The sequence below is a fragment of the Tinamus guttatus genome, unplaced genomic scaffold (genome assembly GCF_059628265.1).
Source record: "Tinamus guttatus ecotype Peru unplaced genomic scaffold, ASM5962826v1 Tinamus_guttatus_pri_ptg000007l, whole genome shotgun sequence".
In the NCBI taxonomy this organism is placed as follows: Eukaryota; Metazoa; Chordata; class Aves; order Tinamiformes; family Tinamidae; genus Tinamus; species Tinamus guttatus.
Genome location: NW_028288541.1, coordinates 1,404,595 through 1,428,369, shown reverse-complemented (window position 1 = coordinate 1,428,369; position 23,775 = coordinate 1,404,595). Strand labels below are relative to the sequence as shown.

The 23,775-nt window shown below is 56.6% G+C and overlaps 1 protein-coding gene across 1 annotated transcript; it reads left to right on the top strand.

Moving 5' to 3' along the window:
• The first annotated feature begins 7,849 nt into the window (after positions 1 to 7,849).
• Positions 7,850 to 19,981, top strand: NDST1 (N-deacetylase and N-sulfotransferase 1). The gene is made up of 14 exons (XM_010219102.2): positions 7,850 to 8,619; positions 10,114 to 10,596; positions 10,848 to 10,935; positions 11,731 to 11,885; positions 13,671 to 13,856; positions 14,256 to 14,384; positions 14,546 to 14,728; positions 15,086 to 15,182; positions 15,332 to 15,455; positions 16,302 to 16,476; positions 16,783 to 16,953; positions 18,083 to 18,192; positions 19,560 to 19,662; positions 19,853 to 19,981. Exons 1-14 carry the CDS (start codon positions 8,110 to 8,112, stop codon positions 19,970 to 19,972), a joined length of 2,634 nt encoding a protein of 877 aa, XP_010217404.2. The 5' UTR covers positions 7,850 to 8,109; the 3' UTR covers positions 19,973 to 19,981.
• The last annotated feature ends 3,794 nt before the right edge of the window (positions 19,982 to 23,775 follow it).

Below are 23,775 nucleotides of genomic sequence, written 5' to 3'. Positions count from 1 at the left end.
AGGCAGGGCTGTTCCCGCTCCCTGCGGTGCCGCTGCAGCAGGAGGGCAGGGAAGCGGGAGCAGCGCTGAGCGGGGAGGCAGCGCTCCTGGCCGGGCAGCCGTGCGCCGAGAGCAGCGGGGCTGGCAGGACTGGCCTCTGCTCGGGTGCTGTCCCTACCCCAGCCCCAGCGCGGCCTCCCCGGAGCTGCATGGAGCAGGCGCCCACCTCCCTGCCCCAGCCTCGGGTCCGCAGGACGTCTCCCCTCTCCCTGCCATCCACAGGCCTGTGGCCGCCGCCAGGCTCGGTGGCTAATAACTGAGTAGCTGGAAACCGCAGGCTCCAAAACCCCCAGGAGAGGAGATTTTGTAAAACTCTCCAACTGTTTTCCCCTTTTCCCTGCAAGATTTTAGTTGCTGATAGAAAAGGGCTAGTGAGGAGGGGTGGAGCTGGCACTGAGGTTGGCAGAAGCTGGTACTGGAGGCATTTGTGGATTAAATGTACTGCTCTGTGAGTTTGTGCTCGTGGCCTTCTTGCAATCAAAGCCGTCTCCTCTGCAGGTTTGTTCCCGCCCGTGTGGCAGCTGTGAGGCCGGGGCAGGGTGTCTGTGCCCCACTTCCCCTTCGCGGCTCCGAAGGAGCTGTGGGGAGCTGGTGCATGGCTCCTGTGCGGCCGCCCTGCCTGTGCCACAGCAATGCTGCGGCAGCACTGCTGGGTAAATACCCGCAGCCCTGCGGCACCTGCGCTGCGGCCGGGCTCTGCGCCGGGTAAATGCTCAGCCCTGCCAGGAAGGGTTTCTCCTGGGCTTGGGTTGGAGTCAGGGCTGGCTCCAGACCTGTGGTTTAGAACCAATAGGCACCACAGTCCTCTTGGGTTGCTGCATGGGGAATGTTGTTGCAGGGCGTGCTGGCGAGCTCCTCGAGGTGGGAAGCTGCTCCATGTCCCCTGCGGTGGTGGTGGGAAGGGTGAGGGTGTCCCCGCTCTGCGGCTTGGCCGACCCCCAGAGTTGCCTCAGGCTCCCTGCAGCTTGACGGGCTCCCACTCTCCTGTGGCCTTTCCTGCTGCTTTCTTTGCTCCCCAAGGTCCTACCCTGCCGTGGAGCTGCATGTCCCGCAGGAACGCCGTGCATGGAGGCGGCAGGGAGGGAGCTGCTTGTACTGAAGGTGAGCGCGAAGCTCCCTCGTACCCCTCGTCCTGGTCCTGCATTGCACGCAGCCCTCCGGGAAGCCGACAGCTCCCCTGCGAGGGGTCGCGGCTGGGGCTTGCACTGAGGGCAACGGACTGGCGGACCGGGCGGCATGGCCACGTGGGGCAGGGCCTGCGGGGAAGCTGCTCGGATGCTAATTCTGTTTGTCAGGGCTCCCGGATTAAGAGTGCTCACACTAAGTCTGGTGGCGACTGCTGTACGGCTGGAAACCAGGTACGGGAGCTCCTCTGTCCTGCCCCTCTGCACCTGCGTCCTCGTAAGCCACCTTTTTAGTGCTTTGCTCTGCAGTGCCCCGGGGGAAAAAAGAGAATCAGCTGCATTTCAAAAGCCTTGCTCCAGCTCCTGAGCCTGCAAAGCAGGAGATTTCCTGCACTCCGAAGCCTCTGCTGGGCGGAGGTGGGTTTGCCGGGGCCGCGGGCTGGCGGGCTGCAGGCCCGCGGGCTCCTCGCTGCGCGCGGGAGAGGGCTCTGCTTGGAGACAGAAGGGCAGGCGGCTCTTCTGGGGGTGCTCTTGAGCGCGGCGCTGTGTTACGGTGCCTTGCAAACATCGCAGCTGCCTGTGAAATGTGCTGTGTCTGGAGGTTGATGTCCGGATATGGCACTGGAGCTGTAATTCTCAATTTAAAACCACTGTGGTTTTAAAAGGCACCTGAACAGCTTCTAAAAATCAGGTTAAAGGAAGTTCAACTCTTGCTGTCACCTTGCCAGCTCCAGTGTATTTTTGTTTTTTTCTGTTTTACCAGGTTTCCCTTTTTGTTTTATAAATAACATAAGAGCTGCACGTCTTAGAACTTGCTCCATTCTGTGCTGCTGGGCCTAAGCCCATGCTTGTGATGGGGACTGACTGTCCTGCACCCCCAAATGTAGGAACTGGGCTCTTCTCAGCTTTGAATCCTTGTGAGCTTTTGCTTAGTTGCTTCAGGTAGCCACATGTAACAGCAGAAAGAAGTGCTGGCCACAGAGGTGGTCAGTTTGTTTATTTTGAAGTTCTCCCTGTATGTTTTGTGGTGTGTCCTGCCTGTGTGCACCAGTGGCAAAGCACTGGCCCGGGGTTTTGCTGCACCTTCCTTCTCACGGGGGTAGCTGTCGTCTCTGCTGCTGGTGGGTCAGAGTGGTTGATCTGTAAGTGGTGCAGACGGGTTAAATGTCATCACCATGACCAGTGCATGGGAAGGGTTTACTAATCCATAGGGACTCTCTGCAGAGACGCTGTCTCTCACCCCCATTCCCGGATTGTGGTGTGTTCCGCTTGCCTGCAGCCTATCGGGACGGTGCAGACAGGCTCTCTTCCTCTCCAGGAGCCGCTCGTGCAAGGAAAACCCCAGCAGGAGCAGCCCCAACTCACAGCATCGTTGCCCTCCCCACGTTGCGGCTTCTGCTCCTGCCGCCAGCAGGGAAGCCAGGCTGGGCTTTGCCTTGCAGCGAACCGGTAGAGCAGGATTCCTGGATGCCTGGAGCCTCTGCCTGCCGGTTTTGGGGCCGGAGCAGACGGGCGCTGGCGGGGACGGCCGCCGCCTCGGGTCCCGGCTGTGCACCTGGCTGCTCCGAGCATCCCGCGGGCCCCTGCGCTGGCACGCGGCCCGGAAAGCGCCGCCGTAGCGCTCCAGCACGCCGCGGCCCCTTCCCCGGGAGCGCCGGGGTGTCTGGACTCATGGAGAAGCGGGAGAGGAGCCTCACGAGCTCTGTTCCACCCCGGGGGAATGTTCTGGGGTGAGGAGGGTGCCGTGTCGCCCTGCAGCAGTGCGACGTGCGCAGCCCTCTGCAGACAGGGTGGCAGTGGGCACTGGCCATGACAAAGCCTGGTCTGTCCAGCGCAGAGGGGGACATGGCTCGGGGCTATGGTGTGCTGCTGTGGCAGCTCGATGTGTCCCCTGTGTCCCTGCCCTTGCGCAAGAGACGCCAGGGCAGGTTTCCAGAGGGGGATGCAGTGACACCAGTGCAGGAAGGCTCTTTCTGGCCAGTTTGATTTTTTTGGATTTTTTTTTTTTTTTTTTTTTGGGGGGGGGGTGCAGAGAAGGGGGGGAGGGCATCTGCTTGCTGCAGTACTCAAGGTGACCCAGATTTGGGTGCTGGGAATTCCCAGGCCGTGTCCGTTAAGAACCGGTGGTGCCCGTTGGGCTGCGTTCAAGGCAGTGCCTGCTGCCTCCCTGGCTGTGCCCTTGGGCAGGAAACCAGCACCCAGACTCTGCCCTGGCTGGAGCTACTCGTGCCATGCTTGGCTGGGCCTCTGGGGACAGACGCTAAGAAACCTCGGGGCTCTTGTACAGGTCATCTTGTGTGAGGGCCATCAATATCCAGCTCGTGTGAATGCGTGTGTGCAGTGAAGAGCTGGAAAATTCCAGCTCAGAACCAAACCTCTATTTTAATGCAGCAAAGCCTGTTTATTATGTACTGCACAGACCATAATTACAAGTTCTTAGAACAAGATGGACTAATGAATTGCCTTGGAAATGGAAGCCGATGAACTGTTCCCACCACGTCCACCCTCCGTCCTTTCTCTCCGTTGCAGGTGATTTGGAGATAACCGTGTAATCCTGCCTGTCAGCAGCTGTCTCCGTCCCTGCCTCTCCGTGCACTGACGTTAAATCTGCTGGCTGTCACTTCCCTGCCTGTAGCCATGGGAACTCGGGTGTCAGTGCCGAGGGCTTGTGATTGCTGAGCAGGAAGGAGGATGGGTCTGCGAGCGCTCCCGTCCCTCCTAAGAGATGAAAGAAGTTGAGGAGGAACGGGGTGGCGCCTCCAGGATGTGATGCTTCCTACGGTGTTCCTGGCCCCTCGTTTCCTTAGGGACAGACAGTCAAGCAGAGAGCCTCTCTGCACGCCTGCCTCTGGAAAAGCAAAGTCCCCATATGGCTCTTGGTTAAGGGTGTTTAATGGTTAAATGAGATCTGATGAAGGCGGTGGAGCTTGTAAGTGCATTTTCAGTGCGTGTTTCTGCAGAGGAATTTGCTCCAAGTGGTGCTTCCCTGCTTCGCAGCACAGGGGCCGGCAGGGCTGGCTGGGAGGATTTGCAGGAGCTGGCAGGAAGGTCGCCCGGGGTTGAATCCAGCCTCTGCTCCTTTGAGGGAGACGAGGAAGCTGCCCTGCTTGTGTTATCAAGAAGGTCCCTGGGCCCTGCCTGGCACAGGGGCAGGCCATGTCCTTGCAGGAAACGTTTGGAAGCCAATGGCAGCCAACTGTGCCTTGGAGTTCTCCCCCTTGCTTCCCTTTGCCAATTTTCCCATCTCCCTTTGGGGATGGGTCGTGGTTTGTGGGGAGCGTTGGTGTGCAGGGGGTGGCCTGGGGGGTCTGCAGAGCAGAAAGTGAGATGAGGTGGGGGGAGCTCTACAGAGTCTACGGCAGAGGGACAAAGGCAGAAACCCAACCTCGGGCAGCTCTTCCTGCTGGTCTTTTCCCTGAACTTTTCCATTCAGGGCAGCTCTGGTTCCTGTGAGATGTGATACCTGTCGCCTGGGTTATTTGGGGTTGGGCAGCTGAAGGTATCGCCTGTCTCTGCTCGTTAGTGTTGGTCCCATATGAGGGTATCACCAGTGGCAGGGACTGTGCTGCCTGAGGCGTTCCTGTGGTGCCCGTTGCTTTTTTTTTTTTTTTTTTTTTCTCTTTCCTTTTTGCTTTTATGGCTATTTGTGAGTGCTGATTACAAATTCCTGAATGCTTTTTGCTCGGTTTTGGAGGCAGTTCCAGCACAGGAGCCCTTGCAGATGCGGGATTTTCTGTAAGAGCAGCACGCTGCATGTGTGCACCGTGCTGCACTGGGCCGTCCCTGCATTTTTGTGTTGCTTGGGCTGGGAGAGACAGACCTGGAAAACTATCCTGCCCCAGATTCCTGCATGGAATGCTCTCCTTGGGAGACCAAATATCCAAGGGGAGCCCAGCCCCACTGAGGTGACGTGTTGAGTAACACAGTGGAGATACAAATGAATTGAGGTGAGAGCAACCGGAGCAAGGCAGAGCAAGAGCCCAGTCTTGAATGAGTGGAACCTGCTGTCTGTGAAGGGGACCGGGATATTCTGTGCTCGGAGGCCAGTTATTCGCAGCATCTGTTGCTGACACGGGTTAAACATTCCTGCAACATGCAGGTCAGGAAAGCAATGCAGTGCCTCCGCTTTGGAGGAGGGCCACGTGCTGCCCGTCCTCCCTGGGCCGAGGAGCAAACATGCGTCCTATCCTGTCCCGCCTGGGGATCATCCACTTGTAAAAGAGGGGAAAAAAAGCTAGTAATGATAAAAAGGCAGCAGCTGCTGTCCTGCCCTGTCGCAGCCAGTAGCGGGTGTTGCAGAGGCTGATCGAGGCTGACTTCTTGCCATCCCTGTGCGGGTGGTCACTGTCTCGCGTGACCAGTGGCTTTGCTCTGGGGACACCCGGGATGAAGGGGTGTCCCCCTGCCGGGAGGTTGGGCCAAGGCTGCGCAGGACACGGGGCTCTGTGCGGGCCTGCAAGCAGGTGAGGGCAGGAATGACAGGATTACGCTGCCGAGTCGCAGCATGTCACTGTGTCACTTTTCAGCCAGCGACGTTTAATCCCGTTACCGTCAGGATTCCATCCGCACGGCGGCCACGGGCTCGCATCGCTGTGCACCTGGAGCCGCCCTCACGCTCCGCGTGCCCTGTCAGCCGCGGTGTGGAGCAGGGGCCGCAGGGGCGCTGCCCGCGGCGTCGTGAGGGGCTATGAATAGCAGTGACCACGCGGGGCGAGCGGCCGCCTGCCCTCTCGCGCTGTCTCCGGGCAGGTTTGCGCCGCGGAGGCGGCGCCCGCCCTCATGGCCGGTGCCGGTGCTCTATTTTTATCTCTCTCCCAGTGCTGGTGGATGCTGCGCTTGCACAAACCCCTTCCCGCAAAGCACAGCGAGGCAGCCGAAGCCCTGGCCAGCTGTGGCACTCGCCTGGGCACTGTTGGTATCGGCAGTATCCACACTTCCCTCCCTGAGACAGCTTCACCTCCATGCAAGGTGCTTTTTTTTTTTTTTCCCCCTCTCCTTTTTTTTTTTTTTTTTTTTTCTCTCCTTTCTCCTTTTAGTGGCCCTTTCAAGAGGGGAAGGAAAGAAAAAAGCTCCCAAGGTCCATTGGGCTCCACGTGGCTGCTCTCGCTTGCCTTGGCCTTTCCCTCAGAAGGAGGCTTTGTCTCGGTGACCTTGGCTGGAATTTCCCCCTTGGCCCGTGGCTCGGCCTCGTGGCTTCCAGCTGGCCGCTTGCCCGCGTCCCTCCCCTGCGGCGCTGCGGATCCGCCGGGTTGTTTATCCCGGGCTGCCGGAGGGCCTGTGCGGGGGACACGCTGCCGCGGCGGGCAGGGAAGCCCGGCTCCCTCCAGCATCCCAGAAATGTGGAGCCTCCCCTCTTGGATCAATCTGGCTCCGGGTGAAGGGGTTCTGGCCAGATGCTGCTCTTGGCAGCGTGGGAGTAAATCTGGAAAACTCCCCCTTTGTTTCAGCACTTCGCCTGGTGTAAATGAGATTGCAGCCTGGCCGGAGAGTTCCTCTCGCTCCCCTTTTGTCTCTGCCTTTAATGACTGAGTGACTTCTAAAGAGCACGGGGCTGCTGCGGAGCTGGGAGCGCTGCTCACGCGCTGGAGGGGCTTTGCTTGCTGTGGGACAGGGCTCCTGCTGCAGCGTTTGCCCTGCGGCCAGCGCTAGCGGCACAGCGAGGGTTTGAGCGCTGCGCTGAGCCTCGGTAGCCGCCTCCGTGCCTTGTGGTGGGTCTCTTGCCACTCGGGAGTGGTTGCAGAGACACCCCAAGGCAGGACAGAAACGCTGAAGCGCGACGTGGTTCGGAGTCTAGAGCCCAGGCTCGGCCCCGTGCTGCACTAGGCGGTGGTGGAAGCGCCGGCTCACAGCGTCCCCCTGCATGCCGTGTGGGGCCGTGCGGTGCCCGACGCTGTGCCCGTGGCCACGGGGAGGCTGCTGGGTTCCCCCGCGCATGGGCGGCTCCGTGGGGCGGGCTGAGCGGGTCCCGAGCGGCGTGGCCGGTCGCTGCGTGCGCCCCTGCCGCTCTCCTCACTGCAGCCTGGCTCTCGCTCGATGCCCCGCTGAGCCTGCTAAACTAGAAGGAAATGAGCCCAGCAAAAAGGCGGGGGAGAAAGCGGATATTTTGTGAGTTCAGTGTACTTGATGAGGGATCAAACGAGCGCTGGAGCCCATGTAAAATAAAAGGGTGTGGGCTGCACGCTTGCAACGGGGAAGGGAGGAGCGGGACTTCTTGGCAGCAGCTGCTTGTTAGAAGGGCTCAGGCGTGTTGTGGAGGGCTGGGGCGCACAGATACACCCGCAGCCCTGGCATCCCCGCTGTGCCCCGGGCTCGTGAAGCCGGGCTGTCCTGGCCCGCGTGCACGTGAGGCGCTGCCTGCCCCGGCCTCGGCACCGCTCTCCTTGCAAGTCCTGGCACGCGAGCGAGCTCGCCAAGGGATCTGCTGGAGCGACTGCGCTTACATAAATAAAGGCTGTGGAGCCGCGCGGCAGCGGTGCTCGGAGTGTGGGGATACCAAAGCGAGCCCCGCGCTGCTCTGCCGTGTGCTCACAGCCCCTCGTCTCTCTTGCAGGGCCCGGAGCAGCGCGGCAGGGCCGGGGCGCCGCGGGGAGCTGCCATGGCCGCGCGCCCGCCGCGAGCCGCACCGAGGCCGCCCGCTGCCCCCACGCCGCACTGAGGCCATGCTGCTCGTCCCGGGATGCTGCTGCGGCTGCTGCAGGGATTTCGGCGCTGATAGGGGACTCTCAATGGATTTGCCATGGTGACATGAAGCAGACAGCGAGAGACACCGGACTGTCGGAACGAAGAGAACCTGCACATGCGGCCTGCTAGTATTTTAAGTTATTATTAGTATTATTATTCAAATTTCTTTTACTCTTTTTTTTCTTTTCTTCCCCTCCCCTGGGGCTTGAAAGGGGAGGGGAGTGGGCAAGGGAGAGGAGCCTGAATTTGCTCTGCGAATGCAAGGATGACTGTGCTGGCGAGGGTCCGGAGGAGTATCCGACAGGTATCTCCACAGGTTGTGTTGCTCCTGCTCTTTGCCTTTTGCTTGCTCAGTGTTTTTGTCTCTGCGTATTATTTATATGGGTGGAAAAGGGGCTTGGAGCCCTCTGGGGACGTGCCAGGGCCAGACTGTGATGAGCCCAAGGTTGCCCCCTCCCGCTTGCTCCCGCTGAAGGCCCTCAAGGTGGCCGATTCCTCCCGCACGGACCCCCTGGTGCTGGTGTTTGTGGAAAGCCTCTACTCTCAGCTGGGCCAAGAGATTGTGGCCATTTTGGAGTCGAGCCGCTTCAAATACAGGACAGAGATCGCCCCGGGGAAAGGGGACATGCCCACCCTCACCGACAAGGATCGGGGACGCTTCGCCCTCATCATTTATGAAAACATCCTCAAGTACGTCAACCTGGACGCCTGGAACCGTGAGCTGCTGGACAAGTACTGCGTGGAGTACGGCGTGGGCATCATCGGATTCTTCAAGGTATGGGGCCATGCTGGCGTGGTGGTGAACCGGTGCCCCCGTGGCCTTGGGTACCTGCCCTTGGGCAGTGGGGGCTTGTTCCTACGCCCAGCTCGCCCCCATGGAGACAGGGAAGCACGAGCAGGGCTTAGGTGTCCAGGTAGGGCACAGGGTGGTTTGGGTGGCTCGCTGTCCTGCCTGCATAGGGCAAGAAGGTGCTACCAGCGGTGGCCTAGGGAAGCTGTAATGACCTCAGGGTGCGAGTTCTGTGCGCGCACGTGTTGGGGCTCGGCTCAAGCACCGCTCGGGAGGTGGCATGGGCACTGCGGCAGCAGGAGGCAGTGCCAGGTTGTTTGTGCCCCCGGAGCTGGGGGTGTCCGTCCACCCGTCCTCGCCCTTGCCGCCGGGCGCCTCCATGCCTTAACACGTGCTTCCCTGTGAGGTGAGGCCTTGGCCCTGCACTGGGGCTGCTTGGGGAGCTGCTCCCTGCTGGACGCTGTGGTGCTTGGAAACCACTTCTCTTCCATGTGGTCCCTCCGTTTCCTCCCCACAGCGTGTGCTCCATGCATGACTCTGTGCCCCAGTGGGGCCCTGGGGCAGGCGCCTGTGCTCAGCCCAGGGATTTTTAATTTCCCATTTTGCAGCCATGGCCCTCGCTGGAGTTTGCTGAGTGCTCCAGCCGGTGGAGGGGCCAACCCCGGCAGGGTGTAAACATAGGGCTGCTGATGGGAGCCCACGTGGCTTCAGGCGTTGACAAGGGGACAAGCTCAGCCCAGAGCTGTCCCTCTACAGGATCGTAAATCTGTATTTTATGAGATAGATATTTCCAGTCTAGGCCTGGGAGCAGAGCAGGGAGCACAGGAACAGATGGGGAGGGAGCGCGGTCCCATAGCCGGCCCCAAGTGCTGCGCTGGCAGCGGCGCCCTCGGGCACATTGCATGTCAGTAAGAATGTCTGCCACATCTGGATGCATAAACAGTCTGCAGGCTTTTAGGAACCACTGGCCAAAGTGAGCATCTGGAATGGTTGTTTTTAGGAAAGACCTGGAGTGCTGGTGCCTCTGTGTTCTGCCGATGGAGCTGGGGAAGCTCCTGCGTTAAGCTGTTGCAGGAGGAATAAATAATGCAGGATTCGCAGAGGGCTGCAGGTGGGGGAGGTTGGCGTATTTGGGAGGGGATGAGGGAAGGGACCCTGGCACTCCAGAGCATGAGTGAGGGTTGCACACCTGAACCAGGGAAACAGCTCTGACCGAGGGGTTGGTGAGCTGGCCCTTCCCTCCCTGCGGACATTTATCTCCACTCTGGGGAATCCCTCGGCTGTGGTAGTCCTGAGCGATCAGGCCACGCAATGGGGTTGTCTGAGCACAGCTGTGAGAGATGAGTCAGGAAGCGTGACTAGAAAACCTGCACAACACTCAGTGTGTCTTCAAACACCTTCCTCTTATTGCTCCCCTTGTTTGTTCAGAGCATCTGTCCCTCTCGCTGATCCTGACTTACTCTGCTTCTGCCCTTGCAGGCCAACGAGAACAGCCTGCTGAGTGCTCAGCTGAAGGGCTTCCCCCTCTTCCTGCACTCCAACCTCGCACTGAAGGACTGCAGCATCAACCCCAAGTCGCCCCTCCTGTACATCACGCGCCCCAGCGAGGTGGAGAAGGGAGTGCTCCCAGGGGAGGACTGGACCGTCTTCCAGTCCAACCACTCCACCTACGAGCCGGTCCTCCTGGCCAAGACCAAGTCAGCAGAGTCGATACCACACATGAGCGTGGACGCAGCTCTGCACACCACGGTCATGCAGGACCTGGGTCTTCACGACGGCATCCAGAGGGTGCTTTTTGGCAACAACCTCAACTTCTGGCTGCACAAACTGGTCTTTGTAGACTCTGTTTCCTTCCTAACGGGCAAGAGGCTGTCCCTGCCCCTTGACCGCTACATCCTGGTGGACATTGATGACATCTTTGTGGGCAAGGAAGGCACTCGCATGAAGGTGGAAGATGTCAAGGTACCGCTGTTATGTCCTGGCTCGATGGGTAGAGGATGCATGGGGTTGGGACAAGGGGTGGCATGGTCCTGAAATGGTGCATGGTCCAAGGTGCTCTTGACTCCAGGCATGAGTTCTCCTGCCCTCAGAGCATCCTCTGGCAGTGGGAACCCCTTCCCTGGGGTGAAATGTGCTTTGCTGGAGGCCTGTGGACAGAATCTCTCTCCTGGTGTTCACTGAGGTCGTTCTCGTGTTCTCATCTTGTGCCATAGGCGCTGTTCGACACTCAGAACGAGCTGCGCACCCACATCCCAAATTTCACCTTCAACCTGGGATACTCAGGGAAATTCTTCCACACAGGTAAGGAGGGTGTTGAGCGTTTCTGTTGCCATACTCAGCATTGCTTCTGTATGGCCCTGAGCAACGGGGGCATTGGGGCTGTTGGTGCATTACTGCCAATGCCCAGTGCAGGAACTGGAGCTCAGAGAGACCAACAGGGGGACTGCAAGAGGGTCCCCAGGCAGAAAGCCTCTTCCTGGTGCCAAACTCCCATCACTGATGGGATGAATTGCCGTGGAAGGGTCTGTGCCCTGCTATTCTCTTGGTCTTATGCCTGCCCAAACTGTCAGCAGTAGCTGTAGTGGCTGGTGGAGGGATGTGAATTGACTCCTCAGGGTGCCTAATGACTGACACCATCACTGCTCTGCCCGCTGCTCACAGACAGGGTGGCTGCCTCTGTGTGACCACAGAGCAGCCAGCGCTCTCAGGGTTTGCAGTCAGGCTCACCTATGGTCTGTGGCAGCCAGAGGAGACAGAGTGAATATTGCTGCTTCTCTTTGCAAGTATGGGAAGGAAGGTAAGAGACATAAGGCTGCCCTGAGCTCAGCAGAAGGGCTGATGTACTGAGGAATCCTTCTCTCCTGAGCAGCCTGTTGCTCACATCCCAGCAGGTACCAGGCTGGCTGTCCAGGTCTCCGCAAAGTGACTTGCTTCCAGGGGTCTTTCCAGACCGTAAAAGAGCTCCTTGCAGTGCTTAGCCAGGCCATCAATGGCTGTGCCCACCCCTCTGCGCAAGCTGTTCATGCGCCGCACTGGCCTGCACATTACCTCTGTGGCCCTGCCAGCCTTGGGGTGACAGTGGGGTTGACCCCACAGGTACCGACGCTGAGGACGAGGGCGATGACCTGTTGCTGTCCTACGTGAAGGAGTTCTGGTGGTTCCCACACATGTGGAGTCACATGCAGCCTCACCTCTTCCACAACCAGTCGGTTCTTGCGGAGCAGATGACCTTAAACAAGAAATTCGCTGTCGTGAGTAAGATGCTGCCTGTGGGGGTGATTGGCATGGGAGGAGGGTGGGAAACAAGAGGAGATAGAGGCTTTCGTGGGCTGAGAAATCAAAGGCAGCGACCTGACCTCCCTCTTTCCCTTGGCTTGTTTTTTTGCTCCTCAGAGGGAGCCCTGGTTCCCTGGGGGACTCAGGTAATGATCTCTATTTGCAAGAGCAAAGGGAACTGGTGACATTAAGTCATGTCCCATTGGTGCCCTCCCCTGCTCCCTTGCTTCACGGTGTGTGATTGGGGTGTCCTGCTGGTGCGGCGCCCCTCGGAGGAGCGGTCCCGGGAGCTGCTCCCCTGCCTCCCAGCTTCCATCTGGGAGGCCACCTTGAAGGCTCCCAGGACGGGGAAAGCGATGACAAAAATCATCCTTGGGAGCAGCTGCAGCACAGCGATCGTGTGATGCAGGGAGGAGGTTTCCCGTGCAGCCAGCGGGCCCCTGCAAAGAGCCCGACGGGGCTGACGGCAACGCTCTGAGCTGTGTCACGGGGAAGCCGTGCTCGGAGAAAATCCCTGAGGAACGTGCAGAGATGCAACCTGGGGTCTAAAGGGCAGGTCTGAGGAAAAGGTGCGGAAATCCCCGCTCCTGTCTGCTTGGGCATAAATGCAGAATGGCCGTCTTTGAGGCTTGGAGCTCAGCACCAGTGTTTGTAGCTTTTAAAGAAAATCAATGTGGGGAAAAATTCAAGTATAACATTTGTACTCCGAGCAAGCAGATTTATTTCCACATCAGCTGTTGTAATCCAGTGGCAGTAACTTTGCTTGGTGCCTGTTTAAGACAGGACCGTGTCAGTACCTTGCTCCGCTCTCACCATCTTGCTATGGATGTTCCTGCTTGTCCCCAGCGTTGAGGGGATGGATACCCCTGTGTGCTCTAGGGCTGTTAGTAGGGATATAGGGATTAAAGGCCTGGCCCTAAAAAAGGAAAGGTTGTTATGCTGTGTTTTAACCAGACCTGAAGTTTGATGGTTAGCCTGATGTGGTTTGATACTGCACTGGAGCTGGCTGCTGCAGGGTGGTGGAGCTGAGTTGGAAACGCTGCGGCTGTGAAGCTCTGGTTGATAAAAGCTCCCTCTGCAGGTCAAGTTGTGGAGGGACCGGTTTTATAAGGGCAGATTTTATCTCTGGTTAGGTATCATCAGTCCTCTTTTAGCCTGGGTAAAGCCATCCTTAACTCCAAATAGTGCTGCGACTGACTGATTGCTCACACCTTGCATCCAACCACAGTAATGTCAGGCCAGCAATAATAAATCAGGTCCACAGACTAAAAGGTGGATTATCAGGCTGTCCTGAATTAATTGCCTGTTAAGTGGAGTTCCTTAACAAGAGATAGACTGGACCATTCCTACTTGTACTGGAAGATACAGGCAGATGTCCAGATTGGACTTTCCAGTGTGTTTTGCATCTACAGATATGAATCTATTTATGGTCCTATACAGATATATTAACCTAATCTTTGACAAAAGCTTTACTGTTGTTTGGACATCAAAATGACAGCAAAATGGTAGGGGTGAGTATGGTTGAAGTGGAACACAGGAGCAAATGTCCACCCAGCCCACCTGGTCCTGGGATCCCCTCTCTAGAGACAATCCCAGTAAGGAGAGGATACCCAGACACAGCTCTGCCCTGGTTGCTGTCCAGAGACATGAAGACACTATCTGTAGTTGGGAGCAGACCATTCTTGGGGGTGTCTGGATTGAGCTGGGAAGTTGCAGGTTCTGGGTTCTCTCTGGTCACCCGCTGCTTTTTTTCTGTGCAGGAACATGGCATCCCCACTGATATGGGCTACGCAGTGGCTCCCCACCACTCGGGTGTGTACCCTGTCCATGTGCAGTTGTACGAAGCTTGGAAACAGGTTTGGTCAATCAAAGTCACAAGCACGGAGGAGTATCCCCACCTGAAACCTGCTCGCTACCGCCGTGGCTTCATCCACAACGGCATCATGGTAGGCGGCCAGGTTTTCGCATTGCTTCTCTGCTGTCCCCCCACCAAAACTTCTGTGAGGCATTCCTGGATCAGTTGGCTACTATGGCTGTATCTGGAGAAGGCTCTTGGTTTGAGGGGATTGTGTCACTCTCTGTGTTTTCTAGTCCTTCAAGATGGGTTGTGAGGGGTCTTTAGTGTGACTTCTGCCTCTGCCCATCTCCATCGGAGAGCATTAACTCCAACTCAGGGGTTAGTGAGGTGCAGTGTTGCTGATCCTGACCTTTGAGGAACTGAGGACATTGGGGCCACTTTTAGTTTGAGAAGAGGGAGAAGATCCTGGCCTCCTGGAGCAGGCAGGTGGCTGTTTCATTGCTTAGGTTCCTTCACCTACTCTAGGCTTGCCTTTCTCCTCCACTAGGTACTGCCCCGGCAAACCTGCGGCCTCTTCACTCACACCATCTTCTACAATGAATACCCTGGTGGCTCCAGTGAGCTGGACAAGATCATCAATGGGGGTGAACTGTTCCTGACTGTGCTGCTTAACCCTGTGAGTATGCCCCGCAGGCACACGAGGACGAGCGCGTGGGCATCTTGTGCAGAGCCCTCCCTGGGTGCTGCTGCAGGCGAGCACAGCGCTCAGCCAGGCTTGGGAGTCCCTGGCTGCCACGTGAGGCTCTTCTGACCCCTGCTCCATCCTCTCTGCTTCAGATCAGCATCTTCATGACTCATTTGTCCAATTATGGCAACGATCGCCTGGGTTTGTACACCTTCAAACATCTGGTCCGTTTCCTCAACTCCTGGACCAACTTGAAGCTGCAGACTTTGCCACCTGTGCAGTTGGCCCAGAAATACTTCCAGATCTTCTCTGAGGAGAAGGACCCTCTGTGGCAGGTATGCTGTGGGCCAGGATCTTGTGTGGAGGGAATGGAGGGATCAGCCCAGAAACTTGGGACTTGGTAGTGGCAAATAAGTCATAGCTGGCCTTCCTTTGAGTAGGGGAAGGGCTAGGTGACCTCCTAAGGTCCTTTTCAACCTGCATTTTCACATGGTGCCGTGGGTAAGCAGTGGCATTTCACATCTTTGTGGTTCTGCAGATAGTCCATCTGTGCCATGAAAGGATAAACCTATTTGTTTGTCCTGTTTTGCCGAGCGGTGTGGCCTCCCTATGTATCTGCTCTTGTCTCAAGGCCGCTGAGCAAAGTTCTTTCTGGGCTTCCCGGTCTCTAATCCTCTTCTCCTGCATTTAAGGATCCCTGTGAAGACAAGCGGCACAAAGACATCTGGTCCAAAGAAAAGACCTGTGACCGGTTTCCAAAGCTGCTCATCATTGGGCCTCAAAAAACAGGTACTTTCCTTACTCTCAGCACCATGTGCTCATTGGCAGGCCTGCTGGGTCTCCTGCAGCATGCAGCATGTCAATAGCACTGTTGGCCTGAAGCAAATCGGGAAGAGAGTTTTGGCCTAAGTCAGTTCTTGCTTCCTCTCTGTCTGAAGGAACAACTGCCCTTTATCTCTTCTTGGGGATGCACCCAGATCTGAGCAGCAACTACCCCAGCTCGGAGACCTTTGAGGAGATACAGTTCTTCAACGGGCACAACTATCACAAGGGCATCGACTGGTATGTCTGCCTGTGTCTTCCCACCACAGGTTCCGAGCTGCCTGGGTGGCAGTGCCAATTCCCTTGGGAACAGGAGCAGTATTGCTGTGGGGTTTTCTGTCTGTCTCATAGCCTCTGAACCCCTAACTAAGGAGCTGAGGGGAATCTGATTTTAGCTGCAGGTAGAAATAGTGGTGGTTATATGAAGTTATGACGTGATAAAACAAAACTTATTGCTGCACCTTTGCCTGATTAGAGGCCCCTGTGTCATCAGCAGGGCAAAGTAGGCACCAGCTTTCTGGGGTGCCACAGAGGAGAGTATCTCTCCCTGGAGAGGCAAGGGAGAACAAGTTGCATGTGGTATCCCTCCCTTGCCACAGCACGTGCTGAAGTCTGCCCCAGCTCTGTCTGGTGGCCGCAGAGGGTGCCTGTACCTTACCCTTAATGCCTGCAGTGCCACTGGCTGCAGATGCTGCCCCTCTGCCCACAGACCATTGCATTGTCACAGTTTATCCCTGGGATGTCATTCTCATCGCAAAGGCTGCTTGCTAGGACTCAGCAGTGCCCTTGACAGAAGCCAGGCTTGTATGTGTTGGTTACACCATGGCTCCTAGGCCTGCCTGGGGAATTCAATGAAGCCTGGCTGTCCAAAATGTCTGGAAGTGATTGTAGATGCTGTATGCATCAGATCTGGGGGAACCCTGGAGGTTTAGTCCTTGGTAGCACTGGTAACGTTTATGTTGGTAGCTTGGTAACTTTTAGTGGAGGTTTAGCCACACAGAGGGACAAGACTGTCAGTTGGAACAGAGAATAGCAAGGATGTCTCCTGATCCCTGTGTGCCTGCTTATGCTGTGCCTTCCCCACAGGTACATGGAGTTCTTCCCTATTCCCTCCAATACCACCTCTGACTTCTACTTTGAAAAAAGTGCCAACTACTTTGACTCAGAAGTAGCTCCCAGGCGGGCTGCAGCCCTGCTCTCCAAGGCCAAGGTCATCACGATCCTCATCAACCCTGCAGATCGAGCCTACTCCTGGTACCAGGTGAACTGCTTGCCTGCCTCTGGCTCTCCCATAGCTTCACCAGCTCCCTGGGGCTGTGCCAGCTCCCATGTCCTACAGAGTCAGGATCTTTCATTGCTGTCAGCTTGGTTTGGGATTGAGGGTGGCCCTTAGTGGGGCGTTTTCTTGGACTGAATAAGAAGTTCAAATATGTGGCATAGTGACTGGGGAGCTACAATGCTCAACTGTGGCCCAGGGGTTTCCAGAACCCAGCCTGGGGTTTCTAGGCCCACTGGCCTCCAGTCTGTACTGCCCCAGCAGCAAACCCATCTCTTTTGCATCTGACAGCATCAGCGAGCTCACGATGACCCAGTCGCCCTGAAATACACCTTCCATGAGGTGATCACAGCTGGACCTGAGGCTGCTCCTAAGCTCCGGACGCTGCAGAACCGCTGCCTGGTCCCAGGCTGGTACGCTACCCACATCGAGCGCTGGCTGAACAACTACCATGCCAACCAGGTATGAGGGACAGCAGCTGGGGCACCTCTCTTGTGTGACCAGCAGTACATGGGAGACCTTTTCTCCTAGGCAAGAACAGGTCAGGGAAAGCAACTCTAGGCATGCAGCTCCCTGCAAGGGTGCTCCAGTGGGAGCTTCTCTTTTTATACCCTAATGACTTTTGGGATAGGAGCAAAGGTACTTTGGGTAAGTATGGAGGAGAGATTTTGTGCGAAAATGAAAACCTTGTAGTTTGAGATTGGTTATGGCCAAGGTGCAAAGATATCTCAGTCTGGGCTAAGCATATGGAGGAAGTTGGGATTTTTCCTCCCTAAGTGTGTGAATGCAACAGAGGCTTAGTCTGTAAGGCCTGGAGTGGGCAAGGATGTGATGGTCCGTCCCAAACTCCTTCCACGAGGACTCCATCCTCTGTAGCATGAGGGCTTCTCTGAGCAGTGTTGTAAAGGGGTGGTGGGGCTGGTGGCAGTCTCCAGAGCTGCAGCTGGGAGGCAAGTGACCTCCGTCCTGACATTCAGCATGTTGGCAGTAGCACCAAGGGGCTTGGGTGCCTTGGTGGGTATCAGGTCTCTGCTGCCAGCCAGTCTTGGACCTCAGAGCCCCACGTGGTCTTTGGGATTGCCCTGCCAAGTGGTACTGCAGCAGGAGTGGGATAGCAGGCAGTGCTCTCCATTGCTTCAAACTGCTTGTAAAGGAAGTTAGGGTTCTATTGCAGCCCCACTGTGACCTGCACACACAGGAAGAGTGGCAGTATATGGGCCACATTGTCTGAATGATTTTTCCACTGTCACATAATCTTTTAAAAACTGTTAGTTGTCTGGTCCTGGTGTAATTGCTGTAACGCAATCCTGGCTGTCAGTGGGTCAGGCAGCCCTGAGCTGAAGCTCCAGCGTCATCCTGGATGGAACCTTGCATTTTTTTTCCCCCCAACATTGAGTGTAAGCGAACACCAGGGCATTAGCTGTTGGGACCCAAAAGGAGACTCTGTTCAGGCTTGTGGGAAATTTGGCTCCCAAATGGCAAAATAGATAGAAAAGGTGTGGTGTGCCAAGAGACCTTGGGCTCGGAGTCAGCAGGAGGTGGTTACCTGACAGGTTTGCCCAACTTCATGGTTCTGCTTCATTCCTTGCAGATCCTTGTGCTGGATGGCAAACTGCTCCGAACAGAACCTGCCAAAGTGATGGAAACAGTCCAGAAATTCCTTGGTGTGACCAGCTTCATCGATTATCACAAAACCCTGGCGTGAGTCCTTCCCAGAGCTTCCTCTTCCTCTTTAACCAGGAAAGCATCTGCCATTCCCCATAGCAGATAGGGGAATCTCTTTTTTTACATCAGGTTTCCATCAGGGAAAAATCGAAAGTGTTAGAGCTGTCCTAACACAGCACCAGAAGGAGCAGTATTTCCCTGGAAGTTTGTAGCAGAGCTCCCACTGATTCTGATGACATCAGGATTTTACTTGTGTCAGCCTGGGGCCAGAACTGGAGCTCCTGATTGCTGAGATTTATGCTGCTGTCTCTGGGATAGCTGCATGCAAATTTAATGCTATGGCTTTGAGAAGCCCTTACTTGCTGGGACACAGTGACAAGCCCCTGCAGGAAGCCTGTTCCTTCCTGGGATCGTGTTCACCCAAAGCCATAACGCAACACTTCTTATGGGTAGCTGCTCCTGAGTGCTGCAGCCATCATTTTGCATTTGCCAAGCATCCCACGTCGTGTTGTTTATCCTTCTGCTGCAGCGGGGACAGGCCGGGCAATGCAGGAGAAGCAGCTGGGCCCCAGCAGCTGAGAACTGAGTTCTAGGGGTGCCTTCAAATCCCTTGGGATAGTGCCTCATCCTTGGTGTAGGTATGGGGTGCCGAGTGCTGGCTGCTTGGCCTCTCTTGCAGTTGCTGCAGGGAGCTGCTCTTGCTACTCGCTGTATGGCACCTGCGTGGGTGTTGTGACTTCTTCCTGCAGGGACAGCAAGTGTGGCTGGGTGGTGGGTGCAGCTGGGGATGGCTCTGGCTGGGCTGGAGGCGGGCTGGTGTGGGCGCTTTGCACCTCGTTACTACTTGGTTACCTTGCTGATCATGATAGTGAAAAACATGGATACAGTCGTCCCCCTCTAAGCTTCTCAGTCATTAAAGCCTGTCACTGGAAGCAAAAGCCTTCACAGCTCCTAGAAAAACAGCAACTCACCTCTGTGCTGGTCTGTCTTGTCTGTACATATGGCCTCTCTGAGGCTGTGGGCAGGTGCTATGGGGCTCCCATGAACATCCAGGAGTGAAGGTGCAGCAGAAAATAATTATAAAAAGCCCATGTACACCCTCATGCTTCCAGACAACAGGGAAATGCAGGCAATAAATACATGTTGTCAGGCAGCTTGTTGTGTGATTGTACAGGAAACCTGTTGTACAAGTTAGTCAATAATGAGATGTTAGCTGGGCTGTGGATTAAAAGCAGGTGGAGAAACACTGCTCTAGAGCACTGAGCCATTGCAAACTAGGGGCAGCAGGGTCCCGTGAGTCAATGTCCTTGCGCGCTGTGGGGAAGCACAGCCATGCAGAAGGGGCTCCGGCAGGTTGTGCTGGAGTTAACAAGAGGGGTGAAGGCAGAACTGTTCTTTTGTAGGTTTGATCCGAAGAAAGGATTCTGGTGTCAGCTTCTGGAAGGAGGGAAGACCAAATGCTTGGGAAAAAGCAAAGGGAGGAAGTACCCTGAGATGGATTCAGATGTGAGTATTCAGAAAGCTTGTGGGATAGTGCTTTGCTGGCACCATGCCCTGGAAACGGGGCTGCAGCATGGGTGGAAAGGGCAGGGGAGGGCTGCCTGGCATCCCACAGAGCGTGAAGGTGGGTGGGCAGCGGGGTCTGGTCGCAGCCTGTGTCCAGCTAACTGTGGTCTCCCTTCTCCTCCTGTTGCAGTCACGAGCTTTCCTGCGGGACTATTACAGGGACCACAACATAGAGCTGTCCAAGCTCCTGTACAAAATGGGCCAGACGCTGCCCACTTGGCTGCGGGAGGAGCTGCAGAACACCAGGTAGCTGCTGCCTGCCGCCGGCCTGAGCAATAGAGCAGTGAGGCTGCGAGGAGGGCCCCCGTCTGACACCGAGCCCAGCCGCGAGCGGGGAGCCTTTCTGAGCAATATTCAGCTGCGGCCTTCGAGGGAGACCCTGCGGAGCCCCCGGCAGCTGCCGAGTGGAGAGCGGGACGGCTGCGCCCGAGGCTGCACGAGCTGCGGCCTGACTCTGCAGTCCCGGCACTGCAACCTCTCCATGGACCCCCACATCCATTCTTTTTTCCTTTTTAAGTCTTGGGCTTGTCATGGAGGTCATTTATCATCCTGTTCTGATGGGGAAATGGGGAATCAGTGCAAATTCCCTGTTTCTCTACTTGGCACAGGTGCTAACTCCCCTGGGCCTGGGAGGAGCACTCAGAGCAGTTCTTTATCTCCCTGCCAAATGATGAAGCAGCAGCTCCAGGCGCCTTGAAGATAACTTATGCTGGCCTGGGGCAGAGGAAAGGAGCTGTTGGAAAGCCAAAGCCTGAAGTGACCCTGCAATACAGCCCAAGAGCAGGAAGCAGAAGTGTGTAACAGTGGTTTGTTGGATTCCACCAAAATCTAGTGTTAAGAGCCAAGGGGGAAAAAAACGGTGTTTTTTTGTTGTTTGTTTTTTTTTAAGACTTGGGCAGTATTTTTTTCATCATCTTTGTTTTAATCTCCTCAACCTCTTATTCCCAGTCCATGGGCAGCGTGATGGGAGAACCAAACTGCGAGCCGGCCCTGGCGCAGTTCCCCGGGCGATGCCCCATGCCCCATCCTGCGTCGCAGTGTTTGACACGCGTGGTATTTTCTGTGGTAAAGCTGGGGGGCAGCCTGGCAGCTCTGGCGCCCTCCAGACCCCAGCTCAGAACAGAGCGGGCTCGTGCGGACATGGCAGATTTGGGGATAATGGCAGTTGGAAGGATGCCGTGAACTTCAAACCTCTTGGATATTAAAAGCTAAAGTATTTTAATAATGTCGGGTTGGGTGGGAGGGTTTTTTGTTCTATTTTGCAGGGGATTGTTTTTCTTTGGTGCCAGGATTTGTACCTAAACCTCAAGGATTTTATTTTGTCTCCTTACCTGTCTCCTTGCCACACAAGAAGTGGACAAAGGTCAGTGGGGAAATGGGAAGGTTTCTTGGTCTGGCCTCCTCGCTGGAGGCAGGCACGTCTTTATACTTGTACCAGTGACGTACAGAAGCCGCAGCCCTGTTTCTGCCTCTCTTCCTGCATCCCAGCTGCCTGGTTTTGCAGTCAATGTTCCAGCAGTGAAGCTTGCAAACCTATCCCTCTCTCTAGCTGCCCTGGCAGGGTGTGTGCACACGAGTGTGTGTGCAGGTACCTGCCTGTGTGCGCTGCAGCTGCGCAACACTGAGCCACTGTGAGCTTGGGTGAAGGGCCCCAGTTTCCCTTCGGACATGTGTGCCAAACTTGGGAAGGGGCAACCCTTTGGGTTCGTCTTTGGTGGCAGGTGGATCAAGGGGACTTTTTTACTCTCCAGCCCAAGAGCCCAGCAATTTTCATGCATTAGGAAGGGGTGAGCATCATGCAAGGAGTAGTTGTGGGCCACATGCTGCTGTGTATCTGATGGCTGTATGCTATTTGACAGCATGTATTTGGTGCTTGGCTCCTGAGCAAGGTGGTTCGAGCTGTCCGGCTGCTCTCACGCTGCCGACGTGGGAGCTGTGCGGGCTGCAGCGAAGCTGAGAGGTGACAAGCAGCAGGGGAGAGCCAACAGGCCTGAGAGCAAATTCAGGGCAGCAGAGTGGGAGAGGGGCAGAAGTGCTGGGCTTTTCCACTCCCTACGTTCAGTTTTGGTTTTGATGGTGGAGGGGACCCCCTCTGGGAGTGGGAGTTCCCACCGTTGTTTGGTTTTGTTCTGGGTTATTTTTGCATGAAACTTTAGTGTTCCCTGGGGCATGGGGGATGGCCAGAGCAGAGGGAGGGCTGGGGGAAGGATGTTGCACTGTTCCCAGTGTCCCTCCATTTGGTCCTTTCCCAGCTCAATATATTTGAGTTGCATTCGGAGTTTCCCAGTCACTAATGTACGGTCCTGTTGAACTAACTGCTAATAAAACGAGGGTTTGGTTTTAGCTGCCTGCTGTTGCCTGCTTCTCTCCTCCGTTCAGCTGAAGGTGAGCACAGGGCCGCAGCCAGTGAGCTGCTGCACCGCACCCACGTGTGAGGAAGAGATAGCAGCCTTGGGACAGCAGGGCAAGCGCAGAGCTGTTCGGGAGAGGTGAGTGAGTGTCTCTCACTGCAGTAAGCCCTGTCCCTCTGCACACATCTGCATGTCTGTCCTCATGGCCTGGGCTTGGTTTTGGGGGCCACTGTGGGGTCACCTGCAAGTGCTGGATATGTGGTGTGGGCATGGGCCAGCTGCACAGGAACAAATTGGACTCTTTTGTGTCCTCCCCACTGGCTATGTCCCCTTCACCTGGGTGCAATCGAGGTTGCAACAAGCCTCTCCCAAGCCCTGCTGGGAGCTTCTGCTAGGGCGCTGGGACCTTGAGAAGCCCGGGGAGGGACGGCACTAACTGAGCCCCCAGCTGCCTCTGCCTCCGCGGCTTTGAGCCGAGCCCTGGGGGCCCCGAGTGCAGGAAGGCTGTGGGGGCAGCAGTGAGGGCGGCTGCGGCTCTGCTCCGTGCGCGAGGTGGCAGCAGTCGCCCTGCCTGGCCCCACGCGGCCGCCAGCCTCGCGGCCTCCAGACGCTGCCCTGGGAAGGAGCCAAGCAGCCGCGCTGTGAATAGCCCGGCTATTTCCCCCTCTCCAGCTCTGCCCGACAGCTGGGCTCCTTCAGCCCCAGTTTCACAGCCGCAGTAATTGTGTCGCCCCTCCCCAGCCCTGCTATTTTAGTCGGTGCGGGGGGACACCCTGCGGCTCCCAAATAGGGTAAGGCACGAGTTTGTGGGGGCTCCTGATACCCAGGCGTGTTTGCTGCAGTCCCTTGGGGCTGCAGGGCCCAGGCAGGATGGAGCCACCGGCTCTGTGAAGTGCAGTGTGTGCTGAGGCCCTGCACGCTCGCGTCAGCCGTGGGCCCACGTGCCTAGAGCGCAGGGGCAGCATGTCCAGACCCCATCCTGCTGAGGGACAGGCGCTGTGCAGACCCCGAGGCCTTGGGGCCGAGCTGGTCATGGTCCAGCCTCCAAAATCCTGGCACTGGCTTCCAAAAGATGGCCTTGAAAAGTATGGTTTTAAAGAAATTAGGACTGGGTTTAGCCCTTTTGTGTTTTAGTTTCTGAGCCCTTTCTGTGGCTTCAGCCTTTCCTGTGCCATCTTTTCAGGTACTTCCCTGGGCCAAAACTCCTGTTTTTGCTTTTGCTCCCGAGAGCTGGTGCTTTGCAGGCGTCACACAGCACAGCCCCCTGCGTAGCACAGGGGACCACAGCGGGCGGTGTGAGAAGAGAGCAGGATACAGCCCACGTGCCAGCCTAACACTCCTGCTCTGAGCACGGAGAGTGACCCAGCTCTGCCATGGTAGGAGGATATGGCCCCAAGCCCTGCCCATGCAGCGATGGCGGCTCCTAAAGCCCGGAGGTTGCTGTCTCTTCCCCCCTCCTTCTCTGGGCTTTTGTCATCCTAATCCTCCCTTTCCTTCTTGGCTCTCCCATCTTTTCCCAGGAAGAACCTCCATGTGCTTCTGCTTGGCCGGGGAGGGCAGCAGGGCTGGGGCTTCGGGGTCCGCCTGGTGCGATGCTGCCGGAAGCAAGCCCAGACCCAGAGGCCAAAGTGCTGCCCTGGGGCGCTGAGCTTGTGCCTCAGGGCCTGCTGTGGTTTCACTTTCCTCACATAACGTGGCTGCT

Coding starts and splice junctions, on each gene's coding strand:
- NDST1 (XM_010219102.2), top strand. CDS start 8,110: ATGACTGTGCTGGCGAGGGTCCGGAGGAGTATCCGACAGGTATCTCCA. Junction 11,886..13,670: donor TAAACAAGAAATTCGCTGTC/GTGAGTAAGATG, acceptor TTTTCTGTGCAG/GAACATGGCATCCCCACTGA. Junction 16,477..16,782: donor GAGCCTACTCCTGGTACCAG/GTGAACTGCTTG, acceptor TGCATCTGACAG/CATCAGCGAGCTCACGATGA.